Source organism: Grus americana, chromosome 5, assembly GCF_028858705.1.
Source record: "Grus americana isolate bGruAme1 chromosome 5, bGruAme1.mat, whole genome shotgun sequence".
NCBI classification, from domain to species: Eukaryota; Metazoa; Chordata; class Aves; order Gruiformes; family Gruidae; genus Grus; species Grus americana.
The window spans coordinates 20,294,696-20,310,543 of NC_072856.1; the positions used below are offsets into that span (position 1 = coordinate 20,294,696).

General features: G+C 45.7%; 2 protein-coding genes and 1 non-coding gene across 3 annotated transcripts in view; all 3 read right to left on the bottom strand.

Moving 5' to 3' along the window:
* Positions 1 to 4,449, bottom strand: part of PNPLA2 (patatin like phospholipase domain containing 2) — a 30,480-nt gene extending 26,031 nt beyond the window's left edge. The window contains exon 1 of the mRNA XM_054825869.1: positions 3,945 to 4,449. Coding sequence (XP_054681844.1) covers positions 3,945 to 4,131 — 187 coding nt within the window. The 5' untranslated portion in view covers positions 4,132 to 4,449. The remainder of the gene's footprint in view (positions 1 to 3,944) is intronic.
* A 5,705-nt stretch (positions 4,450 to 10,154) lies between these two features.
* RPLP2 (ribosomal protein lateral stalk subunit P2) lies at positions 10,155 to 15,144 on the bottom strand. The gene is made up of 5 exons (XM_054826990.1): positions 14,985 to 15,144; positions 14,296 to 14,419; positions 12,474 to 12,522; positions 10,697 to 10,795; positions 10,155 to 10,272 (listed from the first exon to the last, which is right to left on the bottom strand). The coding sequence occupies exons 2-5, from the start codon at positions 14,416 to 14,418 to the stop codon at positions 10,196 to 10,198; spliced, it is 348 nt and encodes a 115-aa protein (XP_054682965.1). The 5' UTR covers position 14,419; positions 14,985 to 15,144; the 3' UTR covers positions 10,155 to 10,195.
* On the bottom strand, positions 12,184 to 12,316 carry LOC129207717 (small nucleolar RNA SNORA52). The gene has a single exon (XR_008577522.1). It is a non-coding gene; the product is annotated as a small nucleolar RNA SNORA52 (small nucleolar RNA).
* Positions 15,145 to 15,848: the final 704 nt, after the last annotated feature.

Below are 15,848 nucleotides of genomic sequence, written 5' to 3' on the forward strand. Positions count from 1 at the left end.
ACACCACACAAAAACCCACACACAACTCCTTTCTGTATTCTTAGTACTACAAACATCCCTCCAGCTTGCTTTATCATTTTCTGCTGACATTGCCATGCTTTAGGAGAACAGCTAACTCCCACAGATGGAGATTTGATAGCCAGCTTTGCCTCTGACAGCAGAGCCTACCTCTTCCCCCCCAAAAAAGAAGCAGTTCAGCAGTTCCAACCCACCCTCAGATGAGAGCCCTATAGGACAATATTCACATGCTACACTGACAACAGAGATGCTGTTGGTTAACTATGAGTCACAAGCACAGTCCAGGACCTTAGCATCAGCTCAAAACCAGCTTTTCAGTGATTACAGGTTCACATCACATCATTCATCCAGGCTGCTACACCTCCAAAGCAGGGACACCAAATCCCATACAGCTAATGGGAGTGACATGATTCAAGATTCTTAACAAAAATATATCCCCTACTCTATATTAAGGATTTAAGAATCTGACATTGCCTGCATTGTAGCATTACTTGTGACCGAAAAAAAGGACTCTCATCATGTCACATAAGCCAGTTTTACTCATCCAGGCCCAGTGACTTAAGGATTTATTCAGACAGGTAAGCATCCTCAGAGGTGCAGGCCTAGAGTTTGTCAAAAGCTGCAGGATTTGAGGTACATATAAGGAGGAGACTGCAAAGCCAGCACAAAAGGACTTCTCAGTTGCTTGGCATATAAAGGTGCATTTCCTGGTGTGCTGGACTCCAACAGCCCCAAGAGAAGACACACACATGACAGAAGGCCATTTCCCAGAAAACCCTCAGGACAAGAAGTGATTCATGCTACAACACTGTGTGCACAATCAACTAACTTGTAAACATGCGAAACTCTGCCTTATGCACCTTGATAGCCACACAGATTAATCTAGTGGAAAGACAGCAATGCTTTTTCATGCTAGTGAACAATAGAACATCAAAGATAGATCATTTCAGATGTGGGACAATTCCACTGTTGTAGCCCTGGAGAACTGATCCCTACAACTTAATGGTACAGTGCTTAACAAGAGCTAGGCAAGGTCATATCAGACCATAAATACCTCCTGGCCTCTATTTCTAAATAAGGTCCTCTCCCTAGCTAACATGGATGCCCAAGGTTGTTTTATTTGGTATTCTCAAATGCCCCTTTGAAATCCACAGTGAGCTCTCAAGGCTACAGATCATTTGCTGAGGGCTTTCAATTCAGGGTTAGCCCACAGCAAAGCCTTACTGCTTGTACAAGTGATGACAGTGTGCCCCTAATTCAGGGAGAAGGCAGAATCAGCTCAGAAGCAAGCTGAACAGATGCAAAGACCAGAAGGAAAAAGTTGGAAAAAAAACTACTAAGTGGGATCTTACACTCTGAAGTCCGGCAAAATTTCTGTTCTCTCTGATTAGGATCTCAAAGGATCAGAACCAAAGAAAAACCCCAAAGGAAGATGTTTTTCCACTCCTCCCCAGGAAGTACTTATTTTTGTACAGTAGAGTCTCATTGAGTTCAGAGCCAGTTACAGATGGATGAAGGCACTAACCTTATCTACACACAGCCAAATAAGCAAGGCTTCTGCAAAATTCCCCTCTGCTTGTCAGCCATCAAGAGACACTATTTAGCATTTCAATTTGATGGACAGGGCAACAGAGCAGGGTAGCGGTTGCCATTAGCTTCAAAGCTCCACACCTATGCTCAGACAGAAACCAGCTGCACAGCAAACACAGATACTCAGGATCCTACAACAGCCTGTACTAAGATGAACTGCTCTCCTAGCATAGGCTGCAGCTGTACCTTCTGCCCCATCCCCTTCTACCCTATGATTTCATTCTAACCCCTGGACCTCAGCCTGGAATCTGCGCTGTCAGGAGGGTTTATGACAGGGACAAAGTGCAGCGATACCATGCCCCAAACAAACACCCCATTTGCTTTTACTTTCAGAACTCAGCTCTGTTTTCTTAGAGCTGCTTGCTATGCAAGATACATGCCAGCCACACAGGCAGGGTCAAAAGAAGACTATCCCAGAAAAGCCAAACTTAAGACAGAATTTGAACACCCGAGATCCAAGCCTTGGCTGGCTTTAAATAGCATGGTTTGCCCTCTCTCAGGAGGCAGGTGAATGCTGCCTAGAAGGTGGCCCCTAATTCACTCCTCCCCTTGTACCTTGTGGGAAAACCTACTCTAATCCTGATTGACAGAAAGCTCTCCACTAGCCTGGGTAACTCCCTGAGGGCAACGCCTAGTGTACAGTTGATGCTCTGGACATATAAATAGCAAGAACAAGGTAGACATGATAACAGACTTGCTCAGCATCATAATGGCATCTGAGCAAGGCAAAGGATTTGGGCACTACCACCAGCCTGTCTCATCTCTGAGTAGCACAGGGATGACCCAGTTATGGAACTAATTGGGCAGCCACCTCTTCAACAGAAGCAACAGCAAGTAAAGCAAACAGATGGCAGCTATCAGCAAATGAATCCTGCAGGAGAACAGATCAAAGGAAGCCTTTTCCCTTGTCTGCAATAAAAGCTGGCACCATGGCATGACTACAGCCTTTGAGATCCCAGACTGGAGTTTGAACAGCTGGTAAGAGCTTCCCATCAAGCTCCAGAAGCAATGGTTACAGTTCATTGGGCATTTCTGTAAACAAAATGCTAAGGAGGGGGAAACTTCAAACCTAACTACACAGAAAAAGCTAACTTTTGCTCCATCAAGGCTACATCTCAAATTTCTACCTGTCCCCAAAGGACAGAGAGAGTGCCATGGAAATACACCTGTGATCAAGGTGAGAGGAGTTCAAGCAGTAAACAATTCTGGTTTCACTTGGCTCTAAGAGAGGCTCATAGTTCTCTGAGACTAAATAGATATACTTGATTTTCTCACACTACATTGCCCTTGCAAGTTTAAGATACATTTCTGCATTCGTTATTATCAAAACAAAAGCTTCCAGGTGCAGACTCTAACACATGTTTGTTGACTCCCCCCCCCAATGCAAAAAAGCTGAACTTCAAAACATCAGAAAAACAGGAGACACCACACACCACTCTCTTCAGCTGTTCCCCAGACATGCCCTAAGCAGAGACAGACTACATTGTGTGCCCGCTTCAGAGAGAACTTTTTATGGTTTCTTCTAACTTGAAAACAGAGATGATATCTAGCTGAAGATCTAGTTCTTGCAGAGGGTAAGAAAATTCCAGTGCCCAGGAATAACCCTCTTTCAGAAGTAAAGATAAGGAAAAATAGAGGTTTCCTAGTTACTTGGAAATGCTGTTGAGCTATCATCCATACACACAACACACTGTCTGATGCCTCCATTTCCATCCGCTTTACCTCCCATTCACAGTCACTAAGAGCTGGTGCTCACATAGCAAGAGGTCAGCTCCTCTCCTCACCAACAGACCCACCAGACCTAGATTCAAGCAAGCCAAACCCAAGAACCAAGCCCTTGCAAGTCCACGTTACTATGGTGGGGGTCAAAACCAGGACCCCTGTGCTGACTTCCTACCATCAGGGCCCTTCTTGATGTGTGGGGCCGGTCCCCTCTGCAAATACCCACTCTGCAGGGAGCAGCAGCACACACACACACACACCCCCCCACTGGAGCCAGATGCCCATTTTGGACATCTTCGCCGCCTTACCGGGCTGAGGTGCCTCTGACACCCCCTTGGGCCTCAGCTGGAGGCACGCAGCCACCCGCGACAGACCAGGGGTGTGTGAATACTGAGGTAAAGGCCTTAAAAACAAAGCGCCACACGCATTTAATAAGAACGAGGAGGAAGGTGGAGCGTGATTTCCACCACCACCACCCCCAACGCTGCTGTAATTAAAAAATTAGTAACAACGAAGGGAAGACTCGAAGGAGCGCTCGGCTCTGGCAGCCAGCTGGCCTCGCTGTGACAGCTCCGGCACCTCAGGCCGGCCGGTGCCGAGGGCTCCGCGCTTACCAAGGCAGGCGCCGCTGACGAGGGCGGTGGCGGTGAGCGCCCCGGCTGAGGCGCCGTAGACCTTCCTGGCGTTGGAGACGAGGAAGGGGGCATGTTCCTGCAGGCAGCTGGCTACCCCGATGTGGTAGACCCCCAGGAAGCCGCAGCCGGCGAAGGAGATATTCCAGGTGGAGTCCAGGGGGAACATGGCCTCCGCGCCCCGCTGAAGGCGGGGCGGGGAAGGAAGAAGCAGCCGCGACGCGGAAGGGAAGCCGCAGGTCTCCTCTCACGTCACACCTTCCCTGGGCAGGCGGGCCGGAGGACGAGAGTCTGGAGATGCTGCTGCCGAAGAAGGTAGCCGGTAGCACGGCGGAGTTTACCGCTGGGTTACTGGTGGCAGCCGCCGAGCTTATATGTGGCAGCCCGGCCTTCGGGCCCGCCCTCGGCCTGCGGAGGGGCCGAGCTGAGGGGCGGTGGCAGCTAGCCCCGGCCTTGGGCGGGAAGCACTCGGCCCCTCCTTCCAACCCTTCCTCCGGTGAACCCCCTCTCTCAGCCCAGGGAGGCCCGTCCCCGTGGGCATTGCGGCTATTCTCCGCCTGTTGAGCCACGGCGGCCGTACCAGCGCCTGCCTTAAGGGGCAGAGGCTAAGACAGTTCCTTCGAGGAGAAAGGGAAAAGAATATTACGGCTCCTCGCAGCACACCAAACCTTGCTGTGTACCGGGGCAGCAGCCTGTCTTCCCCCCACAAAACATGCTGGTTCTTGGAGGCTTCTGCTCCAATTTCTTGGAGCTTCCTGCAAGTACAGTCCTTTGTTTTTCGGGAGATGGGCAAGAAACAGAAGAGGAAGGAAAAAGCTTTCCCCCATCATAAAAAGCTGAGGACCCAGAGGGAGACAAGGCTCAGCACAAGAACAGACAGAAAGGCAACCCCTCTCTCAACAACTTTCTCTGCCCCTAAACTCACCAAAACACACACAGTTGCTTACCTTTGCTAACCCTCTCAACAGTTTTCTCTACGTGCCTCTAAGCTCACTGAAACACCTTTGGTCAGGGCAAGTGCAATTTTCAATAGTGCTTCTGCACAAGTTCCTACACAGGTGAGCCCCATGGCATATCAGCTCAACACAGAACAGCACTGGGTGAGAGGCCAGTGCTATTAGAAGATCAAAATAGATTTCAGAAGCCAGAAAGATGCCCTGGTCATAAACAATACAGACTATAGTCATTCAAACAATTAGATAAGTGTGAAAGTTTACAGGGACAGCAAATGGATCAGCATAGCAAGAGAAGCAGCTGCTCAAATGAAAGCAAGGAATCAAGATCAGCAGGAAAGAGGTTTGGGGGTTACAAAACAAAAAGCATAAGTAGTTTTTTAATAGAATCAACATAAAACAAAAGCACTTTCTAGCAAAGTTTAAAAAAAAAAAAAACAAACCACAAACCCCACCTTAATTCATCTTGATGTAAATCTATTTGCATTAGTTTTCTTATAACCAGTCAGAAGTTTCTTATTTGGGACACCATTATACCTTTCCTCAACAGCTCTCAGACTAAGGACAGCTAGGCCTTCTACCTCACAGGAATTTCACCAATTATGTTAGTGGAGGTCATCCAAGTAGCCCCTGTCCTGTTCCTTCCACTCCAAACATCCTTTCAAAGAATACAAGGGAGGCTAGTACCCCTCTCACAGAGAGGCCATCCAGGTTCTAAAAACAGTGGTCTACTGCCTCATGGTCAGCTGATTGTAGCAACCAAACTCAGCAGGTAACCCTTGTATAAATCCAATATTTGAGCTCAACTTAGGCCTCATACTCCAGCCTCTACAGACAGAGTGCTTTGTCATTAAATGTTTGCACTTTCTTTCCATCAGACAGGCAGGAGTCCAGGCTTATTTTTCTTCCAGGTCCTATCCTGGAGCCCACCACCTCACCTAGCTGCCAGGAAGTACTGTTGATACACATTAGCTCCATCCTGGAGCACCTAAAGAATTAACCTCACTTACCTCAAGTCCTCTCTTTATGCCCTATACCCACCCTTCTTTCTCTTCCTCTCATACCTCTACTTGTTTTTGTAATTTCCTTCCTCCTTTGTGTTTGATGTGGTTACATAACCCTTGTCAGCCCTCATCTCTTCCACCTGAAGAGGTGAGTGTTGGCACACCTGAGCTTTGACCCTCTTAAAGGCCCTTAACACCAAGACAATCATAGTGCTTTCACCCCATGCTTTTGGTGACATGGAAAGGTATTTCTGTGTAGCCAAACCCAAAGAAAACATTGTGTCTTGCATTTTCCAGAACAGGGACTGTTCTACTGCTGCAGAAGCACTAGTCAATGGGCTGTGACTTTAGCAGAAATCTGTGGCAAAACTGAACACTGAACCTTGTTTGCAGATACCTCCCTAACACTTGTAACCACAAGAACAGCTTCTTCCTTGAGCCAATGCTGCTTCATCTTTTTTTTTTTTTTCAGCATTTCACAAACCTTAAGGTTCCTACTATGTCTGGAAAATAGAAACAACAATGCTGCGACAGTGCTGGGGTTAGTTTCACTTGATTTCTCAACAGCATTCTCATCCTGTTTACATTACTCTGCCTTGGCCCTCTAGGTTACCTATTTGAGGAGGTTAATGCTGCCCTTTTGAAACAGGTTAATGAAATAAACCATGTGAACAGTAATCTCTAGCGGAGTGCTGCCTGGGTACTGGCACTAGCAGGCTGGCAAACAACTGTGTTTTTCTCAGAAATGAATTATCCCTCCAAACTAATCTTTTTCTCCTCAGTAAGAAAGTACTGCCATAATCCTGAATTGCTTATAATCCTGCAATAAACCAGGTCAGCAAGATTTACATGGCGGCTGTTCATATGTATCAAACTCCTATCAGAACACTGCAAGTTGTGCACTTACATGTTGTGATGCCACTGAGACAGGTTCTCATGCAACTTCCCTGTTACATTTGTTTTCTAGTCTAACGAATGGCAAGCAGCTAGTACATAGGGGATAATAATGTACAAGCAAACAATCTCTGTTTTTTCAGGTAAAACCTTGATTATTGGCAGCCAACGGAAATTAATTTTAAATGAAAGCTAAGAGACAGTTTGTTATATTGTTGTCTTCAGCAAGTTACTTTAGTATCATTGCCTGTAGTCAGCAAGACTGGGGCACTGGTCATGAAGCCCAACCTGAGTGCTGTTAACATTGCTGGAAAGCCTGACTTTGATGTCTTTTCCTTACCTCTGATGTTTGCATGTATCAGACAATTCCATGGCAAACACTTGGGACTTGCTTCATAGGAGCATCTCCTGAGGCAATGGAGCAGTCCCCTTGTCCTGCTCCCTTGGCACTGAATTTTCCTTCTCGTAAAGCTACTACAGGTATCTCTGTCCTACGTAAGTCAAACCTACTGAGTTTAGCAGGGCTGCCTGCATGTAACAGCTTGCAAAATTGGGCCTTAGTAGTAAGAGTGAAACCAGTTAATTTGACAGTGGCCCCAGGGAGCCATTGCTTATTACTTTCCAGTAGTGTCCAGGATGTTCTCCCTGCTTTCCAAGTAGTGAAGATGTCATGTCACTCTCCCTGCCCCATGGTGTTTGTAAGGAATGATTTTCAGTCAGAGCTGATTTGAGATGGCGCAGCATTTGTCACCCAGTGAGGACAGCTCGCATGTTTCAACGTCAGGTCTATGACTAAATCACTCTCCCCTACTGTCAATTTAGTAATGATCAGTTACCAGCGTAATCTCCACACACAAGATTATCCTTTCCTTTCCCTTTAATGCCTTTGAGCCTTTCTTTATGAAGAAGTCAGGAAAAATCTGTTCTGGCTAAAATTGATTCTGCAAGGGGACAGACCCAACACATCCACCCCACAGCTACCCTTGCCTTTGGAAATCATTGCTAAGTCTAAAAGGCATCAGTGACACTTGAAAATTCAGAGCAGCATCCACATAGCAGGAGCAGGGATCCCATCTCCTTCATAGCTGAAGCTCATTGAGATCAGCAGAACAGAGAGTGGCAAACTCCATCCAGACTACAAAACAAGTCTGCATCAGACTTCCAGGTACATCACTGCTCATCTACAAATCCATCAGGTGACAACTGATTTGTAAAGAGGTACAGGGGAAGAAAGCTTAAAATGCTTTGATTTTGCATTCGGAAGAAATGTTCACCATGCAGAGGTTTTAGCAAATTCCAGAAGATCTGTGAGAAATCTTGGATCTGTCCCCTGACCTTCACAAGGAATACCTACAGGGTGGTTATGTAAAATATGTTGGTTCCCTATGGCAATGTAATAAATGCTGTATTTTCAGTACTTTGTCTGAGAGCTGCCCCCAAAAGTTTCTTCTCTGAATACTTTACCAAATGAGCTGTCCTTCTCTTTCTCAAAGCAGATTGAGCGACAGGAGTTTTCATCAAAATGATGCACTTTCAGGAAGGATTTTAAAGGTCGTAAGAGGACACCCAGCACAGGATCAGGTCCATAACTCAAGGTTTTACAGGTCATAGGGAGAAGATAAATAAAAATAGGGGGAAGAAATGTTAGGTTAGATGAATGTAGCTGTATTGCAGTAGCCAGCAGCTGGCACCACAGGTTTCAGTCTCATCCCACAGGCCTGGGCACAGCAAAACTCATGCAATACCTAAGTGCCACTGAAACAAATTCCTTTGTGTGTGGAAAACACCCTGCTGAGTGGTGTGACAGTGCAGTTCCTTCCTGTGAAAACATTGACTTTGCTCTTGCATTTCCAAGCAAGGCAATATTGCAGGGTGTGTGTGTGGGGTTACCTCTCAGTAAAACCACATTCAAGAACCTCTCTTCCAGTGATTTGAAATGGAGAAATGAACAAGGAAAGAAACACAGATATACCCACACCCCTTCCAGTGCCAAACCACAGCCATTACCAGTTTGACAGAGAACTAGAGCTACCACAAAGATCACCATGCTAGGACTTCAGAGACAAAAGTAGATAAAAGGTATTGGCGCTGTTTCCTCCTGTAACTCTTTCTTGCAGCAGGCACAGAATGGCAGCAAGGGTTAGTTGCTTAAATTATGGCCATTTTGAGGTCTGAGGATCTTTCAACTGCTCTCTCCCTTGGCTACTGTGAAGTAATGGGTGTTCTCAGTACACCACAGGGAGATAAGATAGTTTTTCCTACTTGGATTTCACCCATCTCTCCTCTCGGAAGTACTTGCCATGCTTTGTCCAATGACTCATAACCAACATAGCTGTATCATCACATGCCTTTTTTTTTTTTTTTCCAAAACAACTGTTAGAAGAGCTTCACAGTGTAGATTGCTCCAGGACACCTCCTTCTGACAGTACCTGTGGAGACCTGGCATGGGAAGATCACATGCTACCTGTACTCCACCTACTTACGGTGACAGCCAAAGACCACCACAGAAGTCAGGGTAAATTGCTTGTCATCTCCAAGCAGAACACACTTTACAAAAGCAAAATTTACCATCCTCCCAAGCCGCTATGTTCTTCTGGGTACACCAGCAATTAGTTTCAGTTCTCCAAAAATACCATTCTCCTCATAAAATAGTTTATTTTTGTCCAGATCAAGGTGATCCACAACCTGATAGTTCAGCTACCCCCAGAACAGCCATTCACTATGAAGAGCATCTTTGCATTGATCTCAGTGTCCCATGAACAGCTAGATGCAGTTTTGAGTTTGTTTTTTTTTTTGTTACAGATTCTATGTTAAGCATATGGATGTAACAAAATCCAAGTATAGTCAAGCATTTTATTGGTGCTGTCCCTAGATCCTGGAAATCTGACACAGTGATGAAATTGGTGCTTTCAGATATTTAAAAACCCAATTACTGTAGCTAGCTCTGAAATGATAATGTTTCTGGACTAATTCAGACCTGCTGTCCATTCAGTTTCACATTTTGGAATTGATTAAACAGATCCCAAAAAATAAAGTCCTTTTATTGCTGAATAGATGAGACTCCTGAGTAACTGGGATGGCAAAATAGTACAGGGAAAGTCAACTTAAGTTAGTATCAGGTAGATTCAGCTTCCACATACTATTTAAAAAAACAGGAGTGTCAAGGCAAGCATCCAGGTCCACACAAACTTAGCCATTTCCCAAGTACTTTAAGAGAGCTGAGTCCCATGGCTTGCCATAAAATTCACACGTCTGTTTCAGACAGGTAAGAATCAAAGCTTTATCAGAGCTGTCTGAATCCAATAGCACTTGTATGGTTATAATAATAAACTCAAAAAATATTTAAAACAAAGTATTTTAATAATTTCTCTATAACAAATAATTAATCAAACAGGCCGAATCCCATGTCATCATCAGATTCTTCAGATTCCTCCTTCTTCTCTTCTTTCTTCTCCTCAGCTGAAGGGGAAAAAGATGACCAAGCCATGGTCAGTATTTACATTTTTTGCACCACAGATTTTCAGGACACACATTTTTGTGTTCTCAGCTTCCATACTATTGGTATTTCAGCCTCCACGGTTCATCTCATTCCCTTTCAATAGCCAAATATAAACACCAAGGGGACACAGACACCACTACTGAAGGGATGTGCTTTACGCAGTGAAGTCTGTCTGATTCTCGGTTCTAAGCCAGACCAATTTTAAGATAGATAAAGAGCAAATGCTTCTGATTGCCCAAAGGAAAAGTAACTGTTCGGTTTACACTTCAATCACATAGTGAATTGCCGAAGCGGAAAAAGCCTTGAAATTTGGACTCGACTGTCAAGATTTTAACAGAGGAAAATGGAGCTGTCCTGTAACAATGCCTCTCTACCCATACTCACCAGCAGCAGGGGCAGCAGCTGCAGCAGGAGCAGCAGAGCCCCCTCCAGCAGAGACTGCCACAGCTCCCCCAGCTGGCATGCTGGCAAGTTTTCCATTACCTGAACAGGACAGAAGAGAGAGTATTTAGATACTCATTGGAAGCACAGAGGTAAGGCAAAAAGGAAGAGAAATGAGAGTGTGGAAAAAACAGTGTGTCTCATGGACTGGATCTGTCACTACTAGCTGAAAGGAACAAGAGGCTGCACCCATGATAAGTATAAACTATTCTAGGAAAAAAACCTCAAGAGTTTAAGATCCACAAAGGATTTCCTGAGAACACAAATAGCACATTATTAGTAAGTTTTCTTCTGTACATGAAGTCCCCTATTTTGATTCCAAAAAGTGTCATATAAAAATAGTGGCAAGCACATCTGATTTTACACATATAGAAAACCCCTATGTTTTCTGGATACAGTGTAACAGCCCAAAACTTCAGAATTTCAATATACCTCAAAAATAATATATAGGCAGCACTGACTTCTTCCCCCCTTCCCCCCCTTTTTTTTTTAAACAGTATAGAGAACTGTGAGGGCATGACTGGATCACACAGCAGAGAAGGGGGTGGGAGGGAAAGATGTATTTATGGCAAAGAGTACAGCATTTGAAACAAATTCTCCAGCACCCTATGAACCTATTACATCTCCTTTGAGATTAACAAACTGACTTCTGATTTATGCTCGTCTTTGGAAAGCTAGCTAGTTCTCTGGCATCTGCCTTTCACATACCAAGGCTCCCTTGGCATTCAGAGGTCGCGTACACAGTATGTTTGCCTGTATTCCAATTTCTGGGAATCAGTTTCTAAGTAATTCCCTGTTACTTCAAGCTCTAATTAACTAGCCAAGTAAACAAACATGTTTCTTATGCATGTCAGTATGTTCTAGGAAACAATTTATTTAAAGAAAAAGCATTACAGAAAGAGAGTAAGTGCATTGTAAGCACATGCATAATGGCTCCCTTAGGTCTTCAGAGCACACAGATAAAGATGTCCAGGTAACAGCTTGTAACAGCTAGGCCAGGCAACCTTTAAGCAAATACACACCTAGAAGTTCCCTTGTGCCTATACACTTGCAAAAAATAAAATAAAATAAAAAAAGAATTAGGAACATTTGCACTACCTCAGCTCTGCTTTATTTCAGCCCTATGACCCAGTCAATTAATGTTAAAAGTTCCAGCTTTAGTAAGAGCCAGCAGGTAAGAACACAAGCTTCTATGGAAGTCAGCACTCAGTCCTATCTTAGAGAAAAGGAAATGCCAGACTTGGGGAGCTCTAGAAGAGATGTGTACTGGAGAGGCTTCTATTAATCACAGCCTTAATGTGAATTGACACTTATTTACCTTTAACAGTTTTTTCTTCCTGTTTTACATAATTGGTGCATACAAGTGTGTAAATGCAAAGAAAAAAATCTCACAGGGAACCTGAAGGACAGCTAATCATTTGCTCTGATCAACATGTCCAGAAAACTACGTCATGAGCAGACTACCAGTAAGCTCATACATGCTTAAGTTTTCCAGTTTAATGTGGTCCACAAGCGAAACCCAGCAGGTACTGGCACCAACCTGCAGGGAATTAGAATGGACCTGGTTTCAGTCATTTCAGCCAAAATCCAACATGGAAGTCCTCAACCACAAAGCTAAACTGATGAATAATCACAGAATTGGCAGCAATTCTACACTCTCAGGTCTAAGTTACCAAAGTAGCAGAGGCAATTATCTGTGACACTTGGAGACTGTACTTACCCTGAGCAATGACATCCTCGATGTTTTTTCCATTCAGCTCACTAATAACCTATGTAAATTAAGTTTAGAATGTTAATAGTTTCAAAACAGCGAAAGTATAAGCTACATTTAAACAATTACTGATTAATCACCATGTACAATGCCTCCATCCAGCAACTTATACAGCCCCAGCATTCCTTATTTCTCAGTGGAGGGAACAGGACATTGAAACAAAAACTTCAGCTAAGTCTTTCATACTTTTCTGTGAAAGCTTTTTCATGAAATCTGTTACAATAAATTCATAATGAATCCAAGGACCTTGCAGAAAGAAGGATACACAGATGTTGTGGAGCCAATTAGGAAACCCCACTAATGGTTTGTTAGTCACTGAGGGACTGTTAACATATCTTGCTTAATACCCACTGGGAGGCTCTGAAGCACTGGGCCCTAGACCAAAACCCACAGCATCCTGTTCCTAGCATTACCAAATGTTATAGCCAAGCTGGCTATTGTATCCTTGCACTGGAACAGAGAGTCCTAACTTCAATTTTACTACCATTGTTGTATAACCAGGAATGAGGAAAGCAAGACATAAAACCAAAAACTGCTCAAGCAAGCAAGCACTAAGAGGGAATGCCACTCACACTTACTGGTGAGTCCCTGCTACCAGGAACCAGTGCTGAACACTGCAGTGACCAAATGCAAAGGACTTTAACCAAGTCGTGTCTTTCAACAGGCACCTCCTACTTACACAGAGCATGTGATCTGTGAAATAGCACACCTGTGTGCTTGCTTCATCCAGAAGGAAGATGTTTTTAAGACTTCACTAGATTTATACTGGCGTAAGACACAGCCAATGCAAATAGAAAAAGATTAATCATGACCAAAACAAATTCCAGAGTAGCTTTCTGGATATCAGAGGATCAGAGAAAACAACTAATTTATGAAAGTATTAAATGTAAACAAGCCAAAGCTGAGAGACCTGGAGTTTAACCAGTAGCACCATGAGTTCAAATCAACATCCCCAACCACAATAAGTATGCTGTTGGCTCAGTCAACCCATCATTTGGTTGGGCCTATGGTAAGACACTGTCTCCAGCTGGGAAAGTAACTTGTTTTTTCTTCCACCTCTCTGGAAACACTCCAAATTCAAGCATGGGTCAGGTGACAAGACCTTCCCCCCCCCCCCCAAGACCATTTATTTTTAAGTCCACAAGGCGAGAGTCTATTATATCACAAAAAACATTCCAATTAAGGTACTTTGTTCTTAAAAAGCCTGCTTTTCAACACAACCATGTCAGCATTAATTTCCAAAATCTTCCTACATATTATTATTGAATATCTTGAATGCCCATGTTATAATTTGCCTGTGTTTCTGGGTGGAGGAACAAATGCTTCTTCGCACTACACTAAATAAGAGTTTTTTACTTAATATTACTTACCTTCAAAAGTGTTAGCTTTGAATCAATACTGACCAAAAGCCAAAATTAAACATTAACTGCAAACTATGCATTCTATCAGAACAGAACTTATTTTCAATACATACTCATCTATAGCCACCATCCCATTGAAAATTATTATATTGAACAGTCAGAAGTCAGCAACAACTGACAGAGATCTTTGCGGAAGACAGGTGTTAAATAAGAAAGCCAGACTTATACAAAAAAGTTGTAAAAATAGTTCTGATCAGTTAAGTAGTTTTAGAAATCACACATGTAATGTCTGAACAAAATAAGACTAGACCAACAGCAAGGCAACTAAAGAAACACTGAAGCTAAGGAAACAGCTCCAATGTCTGATGCTGACTGTGATGTGACCAGCTGGAATTAAGAGGCAATGCCACCTTGTTCATGCGTTCATCATCTGTCTCAATGCCGACACTGTCGAGGATCTTTTTCAAGTCCTTTGACGTGGGAGACTCATTGCCACCAAGGACCGCTAGAAGGTAAGCTGCGACGTAACGCATCCTGTAAAACGAGAATTGGAACTTCAGTGCTAGTAATTTATTTATGTGTTCAGAGAAAGTTTATTTCTTCACTGGGGGAAGCAAGCCTCACCCTCCCGGCTATAATTGTTTCTCTTCTTTTAAAAGAAAACCCACGACACACAAGGCCGCGTACCGGTCTCGTGCCAGCACGGGGCCCCGCACAAGGCAGCCCAGTGAACACTGCAAAGGCCCAGCGGCTCCCGCCCTGCGCCGGGCTCCGAGGCACTACTCCTCAAAGGCCCGAGCAGCCCGCCCGGCCTAAGGCTGCCGGCACCGCACATCCCTCCCCGAGGAAAGCGGCACTGTGGCCTTGCGAACACGTCTTCGCCTCCGGCCGGCATTCCCGCCCCGGCTCCCCGTGGCGTTCGCCTAAGCCTGTCCCGTCTCTCTGCAGGCCCAGGCCCGCACCGGGAGAGCACATGGCCGCCATTTCCTCCCGCCCGAAGTGGTCTCGCCCAAGCCCCGCTAGCAGCCATGGGCGGGAAGGAGAGCGCCGGGAAGGCCCATTCCCGCGGAGTGGGGCGAAGGGGCCACCGCGCGCTTACTTGGGAGGAGGCGGCGACGCAGGAGACAGGCCCGGGACGTGCGCTCGCGATGGCGGTCCGACGGCGAAAGGGAAGGGGCGGTGCCTCAACAACGCCTTCTTCCCGTCACCCCTCAACAACGCTTCCTGCCATTGGGCCAGGCCGGCAGGCGGTGGCGCATGCGCAGAGCAGGGCTGTCAGGCGCGTGTCGGGGGGCTGGCGGCGGGCTGCCGCGTGTCCCCTCAGCACCGCCCTGCGGCAGATAATTTTCCCTCTTCACGTTGTTGAGTTTTTTTTCCCCCCAAACTGCGGCATCCGCGCCGGTCGGGCGACGCCACCTGCTGTGCCCTGCCCTGGCAGGGTCGGCGCGGCCTCCCGGGAAGCGCAAGCCTCTCCACTGAGGAAAAGGTCTCCACAAGAGGGAGCGGGCAAGCCTGTCCTGCTCCGGGGAGGCCGGAAGTTAGAAACCCAGTGGCAAGGTCTCGCCGTGGCGTTACGGGAGCAGCCCACGCTTGGTTCGCTTGGTTTCTTCCAGGGTTAGGGAAATGAATAAAATGAAAAGTTAACATTGTGCCAAAATCCACTGGATCCAAATAAGCCAGAACCGCTGCGGCAGCAGGGCTGTGAGGAGCCGTTGGCTGTCCCTGCCGTACCGCCCTGAAGGCTCCCCAGAAACCCCGTGTGGGTGAGAGCACTCCACTTCTCTGCTGCGAGAAAACAGCCAGGCGCCCAGCTGTATAGCAGAGTCTGCTTCAGAGAAGCAGTTGGTTGGCACTTAACAGTGTTAACTCCCCATGGGAAGAGAAATTTCCTCAGGGCACTATGCAGCTTGTGTTTGGCTTTGGGCAAGGGGTGCTTCTCCCAGGGCATTCACACAGCCATGTC